General features: G+C 39.2%; 2 protein-coding genes across 4 annotated transcripts; one reads left to right on the top strand and one right to left on the bottom strand.

The window, feature by feature from the left end:
• Positions 1 to 107: 107 nt before the first annotated feature.
• On the bottom strand, positions 108 to 5,227 carry LOC120732888. 2 transcript variants are annotated; one of them, XM_040030774.1, is made up of 5 exons: positions 4,859 to 5,227; positions 4,564 to 4,671; positions 3,394 to 3,543; positions 1,648 to 2,250; positions 108 to 1,509 (listed from the first exon to the last, which is right to left on the bottom strand). In XM_040030774.1, the coding sequence occupies exons 2-5, from the start codon at positions 4,658 to 4,660 to the stop codon at positions 590 to 592; spliced, it is 1,770 nt and encodes a 589-aa protein (XP_039886708.1). In that variant the 5' UTR covers positions 4,661 to 4,671; positions 4,859 to 5,227; the 3' UTR covers positions 108 to 589. The 2 variants fall into 2 exon arrangements, with proteins under 2 accessions (XP_039886708.1, XP_039886707.1); XM_040030773.1 differs by having other exon boundaries at positions 5,009 to 5,227.
• A 1,569-nt stretch (positions 5,228 to 6,796) lies between these two features.
• Positions 6,797 to 16,314, top strand: tap1 (transporter 1, ATP-binding cassette, sub-family B (MDR/TAP)). 2 transcript variants are annotated; one of them, XM_040030771.1, is made up of 13 exons: positions 6,797 to 6,930; positions 7,713 to 8,045; positions 8,914 to 9,142; positions 9,798 to 9,912; positions 10,265 to 10,395; positions 10,578 to 10,783; positions 10,918 to 11,115; positions 11,789 to 11,917; positions 11,992 to 12,186; positions 12,260 to 12,433; positions 14,100 to 14,259; positions 14,361 to 14,497; positions 14,581 to 16,314. In XM_040030771.1, the coding sequence occupies exons 2-13, from the start codon at positions 7,725 to 7,727 to the stop codon at positions 14,800 to 14,802; spliced, it is 2,217 nt and encodes a 738-aa protein (XP_039886705.1). In that variant the 5' UTR covers positions 6,797 to 6,930; positions 7,713 to 7,724; the 3' UTR covers positions 14,803 to 16,314. The 2 variants fall into 2 exon arrangements, with proteins under 2 accessions (XP_039886705.1, XP_039886704.1); XM_040030770.1 differs by lacking the exon at positions 6,797 to 6,930 and adding an exon at positions 6,985 to 7,174.
• The last annotated feature ends 616 nt before the right edge of the window (positions 16,315 to 16,930 follow it).

Raw genomic sequence — 16,930 nt, 5'->3', positions numbered from 1 at the left:
CACTCGCTCTTTTTTCAGAGGGCCCTGCGGATATCTGGACAACTTCCTGCCACTGTGTGGAGAAGAAAAGGAAGGGCGATAACCATGTGTGCATGTATTTGTGTGTATGCATGTGTTTGTAATTCTTACTGTGACTCAGGGAGCTGCTGGGAGAGCCGTTACTTCATATTGTGTAAAAAGCAGCAGGGCGTGACGAGACAGATTGGTTTGGATTTGATGATTTCACACATACACACATCTGGGGAGTCCTAACAGCTTGACTGTGACTGCTCTGCGGTAGCTGTTAATATTTAATTCACAAGGGAAAATATCAACTTTGACACTTGAGTTGACTTTGACCTTTTACATCATACATATCGAAACGATAAAATAGCAGTTTTGTTGTGCTCTAACAAAATGATGCTCCAAATAACACGAACCACTCGGAGGCCTCAAAATGAACGTAGTGCTTAAATTGTTTCAGCTACATCGAGACAACTACACTGCTTCAAGAAGTGCAAATATAAAAGAAGGATCCACCATCAAGTCTCAAACAAACGGTGTATAATACAAAGTTGGTATTAACATGGCAACAAACACCAACATTGGTCTACGGGTCACCGACTCTCTCAGGTTGTTGCCCTGGAGCTCCTCTTTCCAAGCAGTATTCCTCCCAAAGCTCATTAAACAAGTTTCCAGTTCCACCAAAAGAACAACACTGGTCCTTTTTGGAGTCACACAATCTTAAATTCATTTTTTTAAACACAGCACAGAAAACCTGGCGTGAAAGCGGCGCAGTCTTCTGATCCACGCAGTGGCTGTAGTAGTACCTGTAGACCTCGGACATGTTTGAGAAGACTGGCTCCAGACAGAGCTTAGAGGTGGACGTTCCACCACAGGAAGGTGACACTTTTGGTAAACTCTCTAGAAACTCCTTCAGGACTATATGCTCGGAAGCTTTACGGGATTTCCTCTGCATTCGCTTCTTACTGTTCTCCTCCGAATCGTCTAGCTGGGAGGCATTCTGGGCCCAGTTAAGCACTGACCACTCTCCAATCCCCAAAGTGGAGAGGAACATTTTTTTGCAAACTTGTTTTTTATCGCCATCTGCTATCAAATGATATCTCATTGAGACTGATCTTCTAGACTGAGTCCACGGTGCACGGGTTCTTTCCACCGGATCACAGTCCACAAGCCCAGCCACATAGACCTTCCTCTGAGTCCAGTTCATACACTGCCAGAAAGCAGTGAACAGCCCACTCCGCGTTTCGTCACTAAAGTCAGCACAAAAGCGGTTCGATGCCCTTTTGCAGGCACCGGATGTGCATCTTGGCCCCATTGACCTTTGAGCTTTAGTAATAGCGGCGCCATCTTTCTTTCTCTTGCTGGTGTACGGTTTTCCCTCCATCCTGAGTTGCTTCTGACGATTTTGTTTCCATGTTAGTGGTTTTGCAACTCTGGATTTCTTTCGGATTGCCCCCTCTTTTTCTGGTGGCCTGTTTTTGTCTTTGTCAGTTGCATTCATGTGTTCTGTAAAAACATGGGAACCTTATTAACATGCACGTATCATTATTGAGATATACCTCATTGCTTCTGCCAAAACTTGTGTAAATCAGGTCAACGAGTTTATAAAGTAACTGATAAACAGTCAAAGAAAAAAACACTCACCTTGAGTAACTACTGCAGTGTTGCTGTCTACAGGAGGGGCAGTCACAACTGGCTTTTTTTCTGATTTGCTCATGTTTGATTCAGTCTTTTCTGTTGCCCAGTTGAGCACAGACCATTCTCCAATCCCAAGCGTGGACAGGAACATGTTCTTACATACTTGTGTCCGTTTGCCATCCACCATCAAATGATAACGAAGTGACACCGATCTCCTTGAAGGCAACTCCGCAGCCCGAGATCTTTCCACAGAGTCACGATCGACTTGTCCTGCTACATAGAGCTTTCTCTGAGCCCAGTTCATGTGCTGCCAAAATTCATTGAACACCTTCTTCCTTGTTTCTTCAGTAATTTCACTACATAGCCGATTTGTCGCTTTTTTGCATGCATCCGAGGTGCATCTTGGTCCTATGGCTCTTGGGTGTTTGGTTACAATCTCACCATCTTTCTTGCGTTTGCTTACATATGATTTTCCCTCCATCCTCAGCTGTTTCTGCCTGTTTTGCTTCCACTTTAATGGATCTGCAACTTTGGCTTTGGTTATTTTTCTGACAGCGCCTGCTTTATCCAAATTGGTGTTTCCATTTTGGGCAACCGTATTAAGATGTGCTGCACAAACAGATCAAAAAACAGAAAAACATTTTTGTTGTTATTTTTCATTGCTAGCACTGGAGGTCTGGGATTTTTCAGAAACAATGAAACAATGAAACAATCATTCAAGTTTAAACCCTCAAATTCTTTCCTCAGAAATATTGGGGATGTTTATTGGTCTTATTATTATTCTGATAGCACTCAAGCATTTCAGTTGAATGTTCACGGCAAAGAGACCAATTCTGAATACATTAAGAGAGGGAGATGGAGGGCAATGTACTCATCCCTAGTGAAAATTGGGTAAAAATGTGTCAACTGCAGTGGACCATAAAAGTCTCCAATACATGGCGAGAGTTTGGATGGAGACACTTAGTGAGATATTTTATTACACCAATTCAAAAAAGGCACCGAGGAGGTCGCGACTTATGTTGGAGGCTTTGTGGGACCTCTGGAGCTAAACATTATCATATCCTCTGGGGATGTAATGTAATTTTGGTCCTGTGTGTGTAATCATATAAATTTTGTTTATGGATCTAAAATTCCCTGTTCATTTCAGTGTATATATTTGGGAGATGTAAACACGCAAAATTGGAAGAAGTCTGATATGAGACTGTGGGCAATTCTATTGATTGCTAGCAAAAACGCCATTACAAGGAAATGGTTAAAGGTTGAACCACCATCACAGGAGGACTGGATCAATATAGTCAACGAAATCTACATTATGGAAAAACTATCATTCACTTTGAGGATTCACAGTGACAAGTTCTATGAGCAACGGTCAAAATGAACCAAATATGTTGAACCAATAAGATCTGACTTTTTGTAAGGTTCTGGAAGTACGAGTGATACATGGATTTCGGGGGCCTCTAGGCCCGGTGGCACTGATGCAGCTGACTTTTCTGTTGACCCAAATTAATTTAACTATATATGTAAAAGTATATATATTTAATAACAAAGGATAAATGGATAATAATAATAATAATAACAAGAATAATTATAAAAAATATTATTATAATAAATAATCCACCAGTGTTACTGAAAATTAAAAAAAATATATATATATCAATTGAATGTTCACAAAATTAACTTTTTATAATACTTGCATGCACACTTATACATCCAAGTAAAGGTGGATGTACATTAACTCTTATCTGTACTTACTAGTGTCAGCACCCACAGGTGCTTGGTGATGTACAGGAAATTGGGAGATCATCTGCTGCTCAGATATTGTCATTGAGTGGGACCGTTTTTTACCCACTCCATCTTTGTCCATGTCAGATTTCCTGCTTGCATCACCGACATGCAGGTGGTCTATGTAGAGAAGCATACATTGTAACAAGCAGCAATGAGTTGACTGTCCAGAATTCTGTCAGCAGTAACTCTCCCCCTAGTCTCCACATGTAATTGTGCACACATCAACAGCCTGTTTTACATTGTTGTAGCCCACATTCATGTTCAGTAAATATGTCTGTTTGTATGAAGCTTTGTTTTGTTCTGTTTGCTTGTATCAATGGCTCTGTGGATTATTGAGTCATTTATAGGCTCAAACTCAGGAGGCAGGAATTGAACTCAAAATGAGCTTTAATGTTGATTTCCCAGGTGATAAACAGTCCAGAATCCACAAGACAAGTTACAGAAAATAGGACATCTATGCATCTACACAGTAAATACAAGGGCTACAAAGACAAGGATCAGGTAGCTGGAGGGATGAATCAATAAAGGTTAAAAACACAAGACTATACAGAAATAACCCTAAAAAAAAGAATATTAACAAAAATGAGAAACAAAGAAGTGAAACCCCAGATACTCAGAAGCTACTAATCAACCGTAATCAAATAGACACTGACATTGACCCTTAAATGAATAAAAATAATCATTTAAAAGTGTAAAACATGCAAACACGTTTTTTTTTGTGCCTTACCTTGTATATTTGTGTGTTCTGTGACTGGTAAATAGTCACTCGTGCCCCACAGGAATATTTGAATATGAAATATTAATATCATGTTGGTAACACAAACTGTGTACTAAAGATAATTCTTCTCTTTGTATGGCTTTGGCATACTTGGCACACAAACCCTTTTCACTTCCTAGCACTCGCATTTGAAATGTAACATCCTTGCTAAACAAAAATATACTACTAACACTATACTTCTTATTTGAAGTTGCTTTAAACGTTCCAATAATATCATTAAAGTCTTTAGCAGTGACCAGAGTGGCCTGGGATTATGTTACAATCTGTGAATTGGTTAAGTCTGCCTCTGCTTGTTAGGACAGGTGAATACCTGATATTTTTCACATTTCATTAAACATTGCATGAGCTCATATACCCACCTGGTGGGATGTGATGGTGCCCAAAAGTCTCAGGGACTGTGGGTCTGTGGACTGGGGTTTCGGGGGTGGGTTTGGGAAGAAGACCAATATCCTCCATTGCTGCAATAGCTAAAACATGAAAAAGAAAATTAATAATTATTATTGTATTTTACGATTGATTTTAAAATCGCATTTTCTCCAGCCATCTTTCTTTCCCCTCTTAAGTCATCACTAAAATCAGCCTGAAACCCCGTCAGTGCAGCTGTTTACTGTGCACAACAAACCCATGTGGCCAAATCCAGATGTTTTAGCTTACGTAGAAGTAGGCGTTGCTGGGCCTGAGAGTCACGGAAAAACTGCAGATCGAGAAGCTGCTCCTAACGCGGTATATCTGGCTAAGCTCTCAACCCTTCATGCAGGCTGAAACCTTTAAAACGACACATTTCTGGCGTTCGTGTTTGCTTACACAGCGTTATACATTTGAAAACGTCTCGTAAACCCGTCGCTTCCATCCAGACCAGCTCACAAATGTCCCCGCTGCCAACTGTTTACTCCATCGCGGCTCTGGCAGCGAAACTCCGCAGCAGTCAAATCAGTTAACTCGACTTTTATTTGGCTAAATGTTCATAACTGTATGCTCTGAGGGGCTTCTCACAGGCAGCTGCCATGTCTGAGCATGCGCATCCAGGCTTTCCAGGGTACATATACAAGTGACTTTGGTGTGACAGTTTATAACAGAGATGGGAGCTCGGTTTCACAAATGTATGAATCACATATGTGTAAAGTTACGCCTTAATTTCAGCCAAAGGGAAACAAAAATGAATATTATTGTTGCAAATCCCATAAAGTCTTCTGACAGTATTCTGATGCAGGCCATCTATGCAAGTCTGACTGCAAGGATTATTTATATCATTCAATTCTGTGGTTACAAATAGATTAATTGCTTTAGTTTGCACTAGAAGAACAATGACAACAATGTGCCATGTCTAACAACATGTAAATATGCTTTTATATACTGAAAAAAAGACAGTGTAAGAGCATAATTCTCCATAATAATAGGTCTAATGGGTCAACATAAGGGTTCAAATTAGAATTATTCAGTGGCTGCTCTCAGTTCAATATTTACCACAGTAGCCTAATTTATTTACCAACTGTGGTTTGCACCATTGCCTCACAGCAAGAAAACCCTTTGTTCAAATCCATCACAAGGCTGGAGCTTTCCTGCAGGGACTTTACATGTTCACAACCCTAAACTGGATAAGCAGAAGAAAGTGAATGGATGGACTTTCCTTGATTTTTTTCATTTAGTAAAGCATTCTACTTTTGAACAGATTACTGTGGATTTAATTAACAGTTATGATTACTAGGTACTAAAAACGCTTCATTTTCTCCAAAGTTAACCTCAGTGAACTACAGTATAAACATGCTGCATACATTTTAAAGAAATCATTATCCCAAAAGTATGTTTTATACTGCTGCAGTAGAAATTTTGAAAATATTTCCCGACATAGAAACTAGAATACAGTAAAAACACAAAAAGGGATATTGTATTGGCTGAATCCAGTTTGAATTAGTTTAAAATTCTACATTTTAAACTCAGGTGTTTTTTATAAATGCAATAAAGGACTATAAATTTGTCGTTTTTTAAGTGCTGAAGTGTATGAAATTGACCAAAGATGTATTTTATTCAAAATAAACAGCAAAGCAAACACATGCTTTGTGATTTACAGGGGTTTACAAAGAGTGTTCCTAAAATAGTAGGGACACTTTTAGCTTTGCTTTTTCCAACCATCAAACCGGAAAGAAGGGAAAGGAAGGAAACTGTCAGGGAGTTCAAAGTTTCTGTTGGTGGTTTCAGTGTCCAAGACCAGGCAAGAGACAACATGTGACTGTCAGCCAGGCAAATCAGGCAACAAATATGGAACCGCAAGGCAGGATGAAAAGAAGAATACCTCAGAGGAGGTTCATGTGGCTATTATTGGATGGGTTTACACTCAATGTAAACCAATAAAGATAATTAAACAATATATATCAAAACTACATCACAAAACAATATACATAGCTATTTAGTCTACTATTGCTTCTGGGACCAGAATGCATGAATGAATGAATGAATGAAGAAATATATGAAAGTATAAAGATATATATCCAAGCGATTTATGTAATTACTGTGATTCTAGCTGTTGTTCATTTAAAACGAGTAAAAAGCTCATGCAATTGTACCTCCTCGCCACATGGGGTCGCTGTTGGACTGATTTTCATATCAGGCACATCCTATCAACTTTGCAGTGTTGGTGGCAGCAGGCACTCCACACACTGAAGTTATTCTTCAAAAACAAGTTTTCTGAGTAATAATGTTGAAATAAAAACGTCACGGTTTAAATAAAGGTAAGTTTTGTTTGTCGTTGGTCTTCGGTAGGAGGACGTATGTGGGACTTTCCATTCCAAAAGCTCTATAAATAGTTAGTTTCGGTTTCAGTTTTGCCAGTCAGTGGTTGTCGGTTCGTGACTGAACAGGCTGCCGGTTTGTAGATATTAAATTAACGTTATTTACTTGGTCTGAGGTTATATTCGAGTTTTTCAAAGGTTTGGGACGTTCGTCGAAGCAAATAGGTCGTGTCAAGGAAACCGAGTAAGTAGGTTGGATTTAAGGGTAATTATAACAGTTGCTATCCCCTGTAAACTCATGTAGTATACGCTATCAATGCTGTTTATGATAATAGGTGTCAACATTTGCCATAATTGTTTGTGTTTGTGTGTGATGTTTGGTTTATTCACGGAGCCATTTCAAAGAAATCATCAGGGCAGCAGAAAATGAAAGTAAATGCAATCGGCAGCAAAGTGAAAGTAAATAGGGACCATTGTCCTTAAAGTGCATTCAAAATGTAGGCCTGGTGTTTGATGTTTGATCATGTTTGATCCGTCAGTCCCATCCACCCAACACTTATAGACGTAATGTCACTCTTCCAGGGGGAAAAGGAAATACTCTAGTGTACAAAGACTAGTGCGTGGTGCGTTATAGCGTTAATATATGAGTATAAGCTGAAAAAGTTGCTTTAAAAAAAGTTTGCCCACTGGTGACACATAGATCATCCTTATTTTATGTTTTTGCATGTTTGCATATTTTGCTGATATTAATACTCAGCTGTCTCTGTCATTTGTTTTTGCAGAGTGTGTGCGTAATGCAGAAGATGAGCTACTTTTTCCCGGTGCTTTGCGTGTGCCTGGATGTGTGTGTGGTGCACACCATCCGCCTGGCCCAACTCTCACCTCTCCTGCTCTCTCATCCATTCATCACCCTATGGGCAGGAGCCCTGACCAGAGCCTCCCTCCTTGCCTTCCTGGCCTTCACCTACCCTGGAAGCCTACCATGGACTAAAAGCTTCGAGGGGATCCAGAGCTTAGGGGTCCTTTGCTTCCACTTCCCAGTGTACGCTACTCTTCTCTGGGTGCTGGGGCAGTCCACCATGGAGGAACTGTGGGGGTGGCACTCCTGGGAGAGGGTGAGTGTATGTGTTTTGCTGCCTACCATGCTACAATATGTGCAACCTTGGTGAGCAGCAAGAAGGAAAATATGAATTCATTACTTAATGCACTTTGAGGGGACATATCTCAATAAGAAATGTGCTTTTCTTTACGTGCAATAGCTATCTGTGAACTGCAGGATTCTTACCAGCTACTTTGAAGCGTAAAATGCATCACACAAATCTTATGATAAGAGTTGAAGTTTATTGTTCTATATCAGTAACTTCTCCTGCAGCAGAAAGTTGTAAAAGTGCCAGTTAAAAGTGCAGTATCAGTAAGAACAGTCAAATATATTAGATAATGAAAATATCAGGAGCATTTAGCTGAAATAAGAAGTATGAATACAAGTATTTGTTAATGTATCTAGAATCTACATTTTTTATGCTATTTTTACTTGGAATCTTTTTAAACTGTGTTACTGCTATTTGTGGCCACGTCCTTTACCACTGTTACTGCCACCCTGGAGGTCTTCAGTTCTTCTTCTTTTGTTTCATGACAGAAACCACTTAACAACTATGTGATTGCTGCCAGCATGGATGGGATGCATAAATTGTTGCTTTCATGTCTTAAGTCTGATCAGCAGACAGAACACACATTTAAACATTAATATAATGAAAAAGTGAATAATTTTTTTCTCTATATGTGTTTATTAGATTTCTAGTAGTAGATCTCTCAGATAATTGAACAGTTTCCAGTGTAATTGAACTTTTTTTGGGCAGAAAATAAAAATAATGCATAAAACATACTCAGCCTGGAACAAGATCTGAGACCAAAACCAATTTATTTCATCTAAGCTAACTAAACACACGTGTAATGGTTATATTAAACCTGTCCTTTGTCCTGCAGGTGTTACAGGGTTATATCGTGACACTAGTGGCCTGGCTCTACTGGAGTCGGTATGTGTCATCTCTTTTGATCTCCTGGGGCCAGTACATTTCATCTTTTATTAAGAGGACACCATCTCAGAAGCCAAAAGAGGAGACTGGGGCCTCTCTGAAGAGACTGATGGGATACATGCAGCCCTTTTTCTGGCGCTTTGTTGCTGTGCTGATACTTGTCTTTCTCTCGTCTTATGGTATGTGAAATAACACCTTTGAAGTGGGGTCTGTTGCGCTTTTTCTTTCATTCCATCGTATTTATAGTATTACAATTGTGTATTCTCATATTAAACATCATCAGAGTGGCAAATAATGAGGTTAGCATACGTTAAAGTAAACCCTGTGTGCAGAATGTCATGCTTCAGACTCGGTTTCAGATAGTTTTTTAAAGAGAGGGGGAAGGATGATAAATGTGCCCGTTCCAGACAGTGAATTACCTAGAGGGTTGCATTAAGGCCCAGTATAAGATAAATAAGGATTATTGTGAACTTTGAATCGTGTGTGGAGTCCAAGAATACAAATCTGGAGCCTAAAGCGTAATACGCCTCTTTTCGTTTAAATTAAAGCGTGCATGTCCTTCTTGCCACTACAGTGTTTTGAAATTATATCCTGTAGTTATCATTGTGTTCGTGTCATTGTCCTCATGCTGTTAATTTAAGTATAGGAAGAAAGGTCTTGTTTTCTGCAGCACTAGCTGCATATCTGTAATAATGCCAGCAACATGAAACTGTAATTATAGGCAATTGTAATTGTAATTGAAACGTAATCACAGTCCACTGACGCTGCTGAATGTAAAAGTTAACCTGGCAGTTGGGCTTTCAGTATGGTGATAATGTTAACACCTGCTTTCAGGTGAGATGGCTATTCCTCAGTACACTGGACGCATGGCTGACTGGATCATGAATGAAGAAGCACCTGACGCCTTCACAGAGGCCATTACAATCATGACACTAATGACCATTGCCAGGTAATACAACCTTTGTCTTCTTTGGTTATTAAAGTTGGTTTTTAAAAGGTTCTCTCCGTTTAATAACGCGGAACGATTTAATTAGAATAAATAAAAAACATGTGATCTGTTTGTTAAAAATTTCAGGGATTTTTTTTAATACTCAGAAATGAACTGAAAGAGTGTTGTGAGGATGGTCATCGTTAACCTAGGATGCTTTTTACACCCGAGCTCCTGCTCCAACCCATGTAGTGTAGTTTCAGTCACTTCTGAGGATATGTGTACAACAGAAGCTTAACAAAAGCTTAAAGATATGGCTGTAATAATATTTTATGCACTTTTAGTGTAACTCTTCCTCTGCTTTATGTCTCAGTGCTGTGCTCGAGTTTATATGTGACCTCACGTACAATATCACCATGAGCCGCATACACACCTCGGTGCAGGGAGTCGTCTTCCAGGCCGTGCTGAAACAGGAGATCGCTTTCTTTGATGCCACTTCAACAGGTAAATTATGTACAAACTGTATACAAGATTAATGTTTCATTAATTAATAACTAAAACCCTAAAAGCCAATCTCAGTTTCCTCTTAAAAAGTTTTGTGAACTTGTTACAAATAATCCAGAAAAAAGAAGTATATATACACTTAAAATGCGATCCCTTTAAGAAGACTCATGCTGTACTGTTAGGTGAACTGGTGTCACGGATTACCACTGATACCAACAGCGTGAGTGAAGCTCTGAGCGAGGAGCTGAGTCTTCTGATGTGGTACACGGCTCGTTTCGGCTTCCTCTTGTTCTACATGGTGAGCCAGTCATGGAAAATGACGCTGCTCACATGCATGGGGCTGCCCATCATCTGGGTCATACCCAAGCTCACCGGACGCTTCCACCAGGTGATGTGAAAAATTTAGCTTTAATTACTTGTTGATCAAATCTCCTCTGATCAGTTACAATAGTGACAAATCAATAAAATATGTCTTGTTTTACTGAATCAAACTGTGTAGTTTAATTTTTCATTATATTTCAGACTATTGCTGTGCAAGTTCAAGAGTCACTGGCAAAGGCTAACCAGGTGGCCACAGAGACCTTCTCAAACATGAAGACAGTGAGGAGTTTTGCCAATGAGGACGGTGAGACAGAGAAGTACAGACTGCGCCTGGAGGACACTTACGCCCTTAATAAAAAGGAGGCAGCGGCCTATGCGGCTTCTACCTGGGCTAACAGTGTGAGTTGAACACTGATCTATGCTACAGAGTATTTGCAGTTTTTGTTTAGCCTGACTTGTGTGAATATGTGACAGTGGGAGTGTCTAAAGGCAGCTAACGAGACATCTAAACACCTTTTATTTGTTGTTTTTATAGCTAGAAACTGTAACTGAGATAAATACATAAGGTGAAATCTGATTATAAATTTCAAAGAGGATCTATTGTGCTTTTCGGTGCATGCGAAAACATAAATGCAATCAGATCTGACCTTTAACCTGCCTACTCCTGCTCCTGCTGTTGTGCTGTAAGTTCAGACCTCTGGTGGTGTCTTTGTTGACAGAGGATGTTAAGCAGTGCATTTCTCGCACCTATGAATATATATAGGCCTTGTTATTAAGAGGCCAAACCCATCATTATATCACACAATAAGCAGTTAAGGAGTGTAGCAGATACCAAACATTTGTCCAGCTGCAATCTTTGGTGCTTATTATATTCTCTTGTTTCAAAGTGAAGTGCATAAAGGGCTCTAACTTTAAATCACACAAAGCAAATTTCAATAAATCTAAAAGAGGGTACACCAAGGTGGTACACTGTAAATGTAGACTTCAGCATCACGGTCAATTACTCATTAATACTTAATGTAACTCATTTTACAGTTGATCACTCTGTAAGGTGTTGTTCTTGTTTCTCCAGATGACTACCCTAGCTTTGAAGGTATGCATTCTGTACTACGGGGGCACACTTGTGACCAGGGGGGCCGTCAGCAGTGGAGATCTTGTGTCGTTTGTCCTTTATGAGCTGCAGTTTGCCTCTGCTGTTGAGGTGAGCCATCGGCCAAGAAGAAGCATAAATGGATGCTCACTTTTTCCTCTTATTCATGACTACTTCTCTTTCAGGCTGTCATGCGATATTACCCACAAGTGAAGAAAGCAATTGGAGCCTCTGAGAAGATCTTTGAATATTTGGATAGAAAACCTCAAGTACCCCCAGATGGTACTTTGGCCCCTGAAAATCTTCAGGGACACATTCAATTCAAAAACGTTACATTTTCATATAATGGAAAATTAAATGAAGAAAATCTCGTCCTTAAGGTATGTACTAATTTGTCCTGTGCATGTTTTACTTCAAGTTAAAGCATTCCTTAAAATATACCTCTTTCACCAGAATATATCTCTGGAGGTAAAGCCAGGCCAAATCACTGCCCTCGTGGGTCTTAATAGATCAGGGAAGTCCACCTGCGTGAAGCTGCTGGAGAGGTTTTACCAGCCTATAGGAGGGGAGATTCTCCTGGATGGCAAACCGCTGAAAAGCTACAAAGACCAGTACCTACATGACAAGGTTTGTGAATATCAGATATTTAATTCCCTTTTTGTGTAATTTATAATCTTTGTGCTTAACGGTGCCATGGGAAACACTCAACGCAAACATTTCTTTGGTTTGTTTACAAGAAAATTCCAGAGTGCACCTTTAAAGCTGCATTAAGTGGGGTCGTTTTTTTTGGCCACTGGGGGGAAAAACAGCTTATAAAGCTAAATTATAAGCTGTTAAGCTGTTGCTCTAAAATTATTAAGTGTGATGCAAGTTCTGCATGCAGTATTTTCAGAAGATCGATTTAATGCCTAAACATTTCTTCTGTAAAAAGATGACAGGGGTTAGGGTTAGGGTTATGACCTGATCACAGTGGAAAAACAACAGTAAACACTTTTAGCCTGTTGGGACCCACTGAGGATAGTTTTCAGGGCCTTATTTTTCTGTATATTATTATTTTTTATGTTTTTTACTGGGATCAAATTTTACTATATCTTTTTTAGAAGAAATAAATGCAGAGGTATTATTGTTTTGCATTTTCTAACTAGTATTTCTCTTCATGTTATTTTTTTCAATTTAGTTTAATCTCATTTAAAGCCAGATTTACTAATACGTTGTGCCAATTGGTTTAAAATAAAGTGCTGTTGGTATTTACAAAGCGACTGCGAGTAAGAGGTAAGAACTGAGACATGTTTGTGAATGACCCTGTTCTGTATGTCTTTCTGGGAGTCCCCTACTGAAGGTGCAAAACATAGGGAGAAATTTTTTTTAATCAAGCACGTAAAGTTATCTTTTTTTTTTTGTGCTTGATATTTAAATGAACTGACTGCATCCAAATTTAGAAAACAACGCAACTTTTGTACATCGCTCAGAAAAAGTAACTACTCCTACGAATACTCTTTTACTATTTGAGGACTGCGTTCACACGCTATTTTGCCCAGTTTAGTAAATCCGGCCCTTAGTTCCCAGAGTGGATTTTTAATATAAATATAATTACAATTAAAATTGACCAGTTTCATTGCTAGGTTTAGGTTTTTGTTATTATGAAAGTGACTCGCAGTCACAGGGACACCAACCGTCCCAGTAACTGAATGCATCAAACCCTCATCAGACTCACTGTTAGGACAAGTTTGACCAAAACCTAAAACAAAATACATTTCCTGTATATTTTTCTTTTTTTTTCAAGTGTCTAATGTTATTTCAGTTATTTACTTTTTTCACAAGTGTGTATTTTTGTTTTATTTCAGCTAAGTATTTTCTACACCTAGTTTTAGTTTAGTTTTAGCTAACAGTAAACTTCAGCTGGGAACAAAGACATCATCAACATCAACCTCTGTGGCTATTCGCACCTAGGGGTTTGTCAAGTCCTCATGCCACAAATTTAACTGCTAAACTGAAGTTAAAGATACTAAATAAATCCTGTGAATTCTGTATAAAATGGAAATGGAATGAAATTAGCCCCTGAGCTTCAGCTAATGATGACAGGGAAGCATTTTCACAGTTTACTAAACGTTTTTCCTCCAAATTCCTGTTTAAATCCACTCCTTTGTCATCTGTCTTATCTTGTTATAAGGATACTTATTTGTGCTTTTTCTTAGCTTTAATCTGCAGCTGATTTCTTTGAAGGCCCTGCTTAGAGTCTGCTGTGAATATTACACAGTCACTAATATCCTGTCTTCGTTCTGTTTGCTCACAGATTGCTGTGGTGAGCCAGGAATGTGTGCTGTTTGCTCGCTCCGTTCGAGAGAACATCAAATATGGCTACGAGCATGTCTCTGATGAGGAAATGTATAGGGCTGCAAATCTGGCCAGCGCCCACAAATTCATCATGGAACTGCCGAATAAATATGACACAGGTTCGACCCAGAATCTCAGCGTTTAACGGCACCACAACATTTCATATTTTCCAAGGCCCTACCTAAGCAAAATTTTGTTGGTACATCCCTCTGTTTCATAGATGCCGGGGAGAAGGGTGGCCAGGTGTCTGGAGGCCAAAAGCAGCGTATTGCTATTGCTCGGGCTTTAATCAGACGTCCTAAAGTCCTGATTCTGGACAATGCCACAAGTGATTTGGACACAGAGAACGAATATCAAGTAGGAAATTCTTCATCTTTAGTGATTTTGCATATTTCTTAAAGCTGTTTTTCCTTTAAAACCATAATAATTGTGCTCTACAGGTCCACCAGGCGTTGACGGATCAAGCAAAAGACTGCTCCGTGCTGTTGATATCCAACAAGATGAGTGTTGTTGAGAAGGCCAGTCACATAATTGTCATCGATAGAGGGATGGTGAAGGAAGAGGGCAACCACGAGGAGCTGATGAATAACAAAGGCCTTTATGCTAGCCTTGTGGAAAAGCAAAATAAGAGCTGTTTCCGAAATGAGGAAGAGTTGAATTGAGATGCAGTGAGAAGTGTGAGCAGCACTCCAGGAACAGACTTGCTGGTTTTAAGACTTAGATCTGATTTATGCTTCAGCGGGAAATCTACACCTTAACCTGCGATGTAGCCACAAACCCCTGCTAACCCTGCAACCTAACCCGACATGCACCTCCAGTGAAATGTAACTACACATTGGGTGGATGCAACCCGAAGTTACTGTGATTGGCTTGTTCAGCATCATCGATTCCTCCTGTATATTTTGAGTGCTAGTTTTTCGCAGCAGTTTTTAAAGTTACGAGTGAAAGAATAACAGTGGTCACTTCAGTATAAGGAATAATAATCATAGCATCAATGTAAGGATTCACAAATGTCAGCAAACTCCTGGAGTGCTGAAACTGTCAGAATAGACATGAGAGAAAGAGTACAAAGAAGTGAAAAACGAGAAGGACAAATATGTCTGACTGCGAAAAAAAACTGACCACTACAAATTAGCAGCGACCCAGAAGAGAAAAAAGTCCCCAAATTACATTTTTTTCTATCAGCTGGCACCACATATGAAACATCGGGACTTGACCACACAGTAATTAACACATAATGCACCAGCAAAGGCATAAATGCCGGCAATGACGTTTAATCCACTTACGCAGGTTATGTGTGGGCTCTACAAAGATTCCCCGCAGAAGTCTAAACCAGGCCTAAAAGAGGCAAAACTCAGGCTACATTTATATTGTAAATATTTTTTTTTGCTGTGAGACCACCCCTTGTATTACAAAGGTTTGCTGGAGTTTACCCAGTAAGACTGTTGCACCTTAAAGTCCTTGAAGCTGTTATCTACCTACTCAGCAGTCCCTGAGAGTTGCATCCTGTCCCAAAGATGCAACCAGCAGACCGGTCCAGATAAAAATCCTCCGTCATAATACAATAATGCATTTTCAATCAAGAAATCTAAATGAGTAAAGCAACTATAAACAATAATGTCTAGTTTTGGTTAAAAAAACCCATCAAATTTTCAAACAAAAAAAATCTGTATTATAAACCTTCAAGCCATGATTGATTTGCAGCTTTCCCTCCAATGCTGTGATACATCCAGACATACAGTTTTAAAAGAAAAGGCACAGTACCAATAAGCAGTTTAGCAAAATCAGTGGTAGTGGGTAGATTAATGTTTCTTTATTATTGTCACATCACCCAAACCCACATCCCTCTGGTGAGCTTTTATATCCCTTTGGGTGTGATTGAGAGAGCTCATGGTCACCCACTCTTTTGCTTCATACACTTTGCTTCATACACTGTAGATGTAGAGATCAAGCAGCTAGATTCACTTTATTGCACTATTTAAAACTGTGTTTCTAAATGTTCTGGATGGGTTTATGTGTGTTTGTTTATTTTTCTGTACTTTTCCCTTTATGGATGATTCTTTACGACTCAATGTTCAAACTTGTTTGCTTCCACAGAAAAATATTTACACAAATCATGACTTGCTCCATTGTTTTTAATATTCAACTTTTCATTAGTAAATCTTTTAAACAGAGCTGTTCTGTGGTGCGTGTGATTTATTAATGTAAAAGAAAAAAAAAATTCTCATAAAGATGTTTTCTTTGTAATAGCGTTAAGTTGTTGCGGAAGGTTCTGGGTGCTTATGCTTTCCGCTTTTGTTGTATGGTAAAACTTCACAATAAATTATTACTGTTAAATAACGTGGATTCAAGTAAGTGTTAATAAAGCAAAAGTAGGTTTTGCATTTTAAATTCCTCAAAGTTGCCACCTCTTGCTTTGTTAACAGCTTTACATACTCTTTCTGTATACAGCATTCTTAACACTCTTGTAGAAGTTCCCTCATAAGCCGAGCACAACTTGTTGGCTGCTTTTCAACTATTCCCAAATTAACTCAACTGGATTTAAGTCGTGACTGTGGTCTTAATGTCCCCTGTGCCTCACAGTGAGGGCCACACATGGAAATCCAATCTCTTTCCTTTATTTTACAAAGATAATGTGTCTGGTACCAAAAATAGCACAGTTAAACTCATGAGGCTGAAGTCTGGATTCACATTGGTCAGTTGTCAAGTCATGTTTTTTCAGGCTAAAGCAGTTCTCTTCTTCATACTGGTCTCCTTCAGTACTGGCTCCACCTTCAAGGCCTGATTCAC

The sequence above is a fragment of the Simochromis diagramma genome, unplaced genomic scaffold, assembly GCF_900408965.1.
Source record: "Simochromis diagramma unplaced genomic scaffold, fSimDia1.1 OVJJ01000361.1, whole genome shotgun sequence".
Classification (NCBI taxonomy): Eukaryota; Metazoa; Chordata; class Actinopteri; order Cichliformes; family Cichlidae; genus Simochromis; species Simochromis diagramma.
Note: the sequence above shows the minus strand (reverse complement) of the source record. Positions and strands in the feature narration are given on the sequence as shown.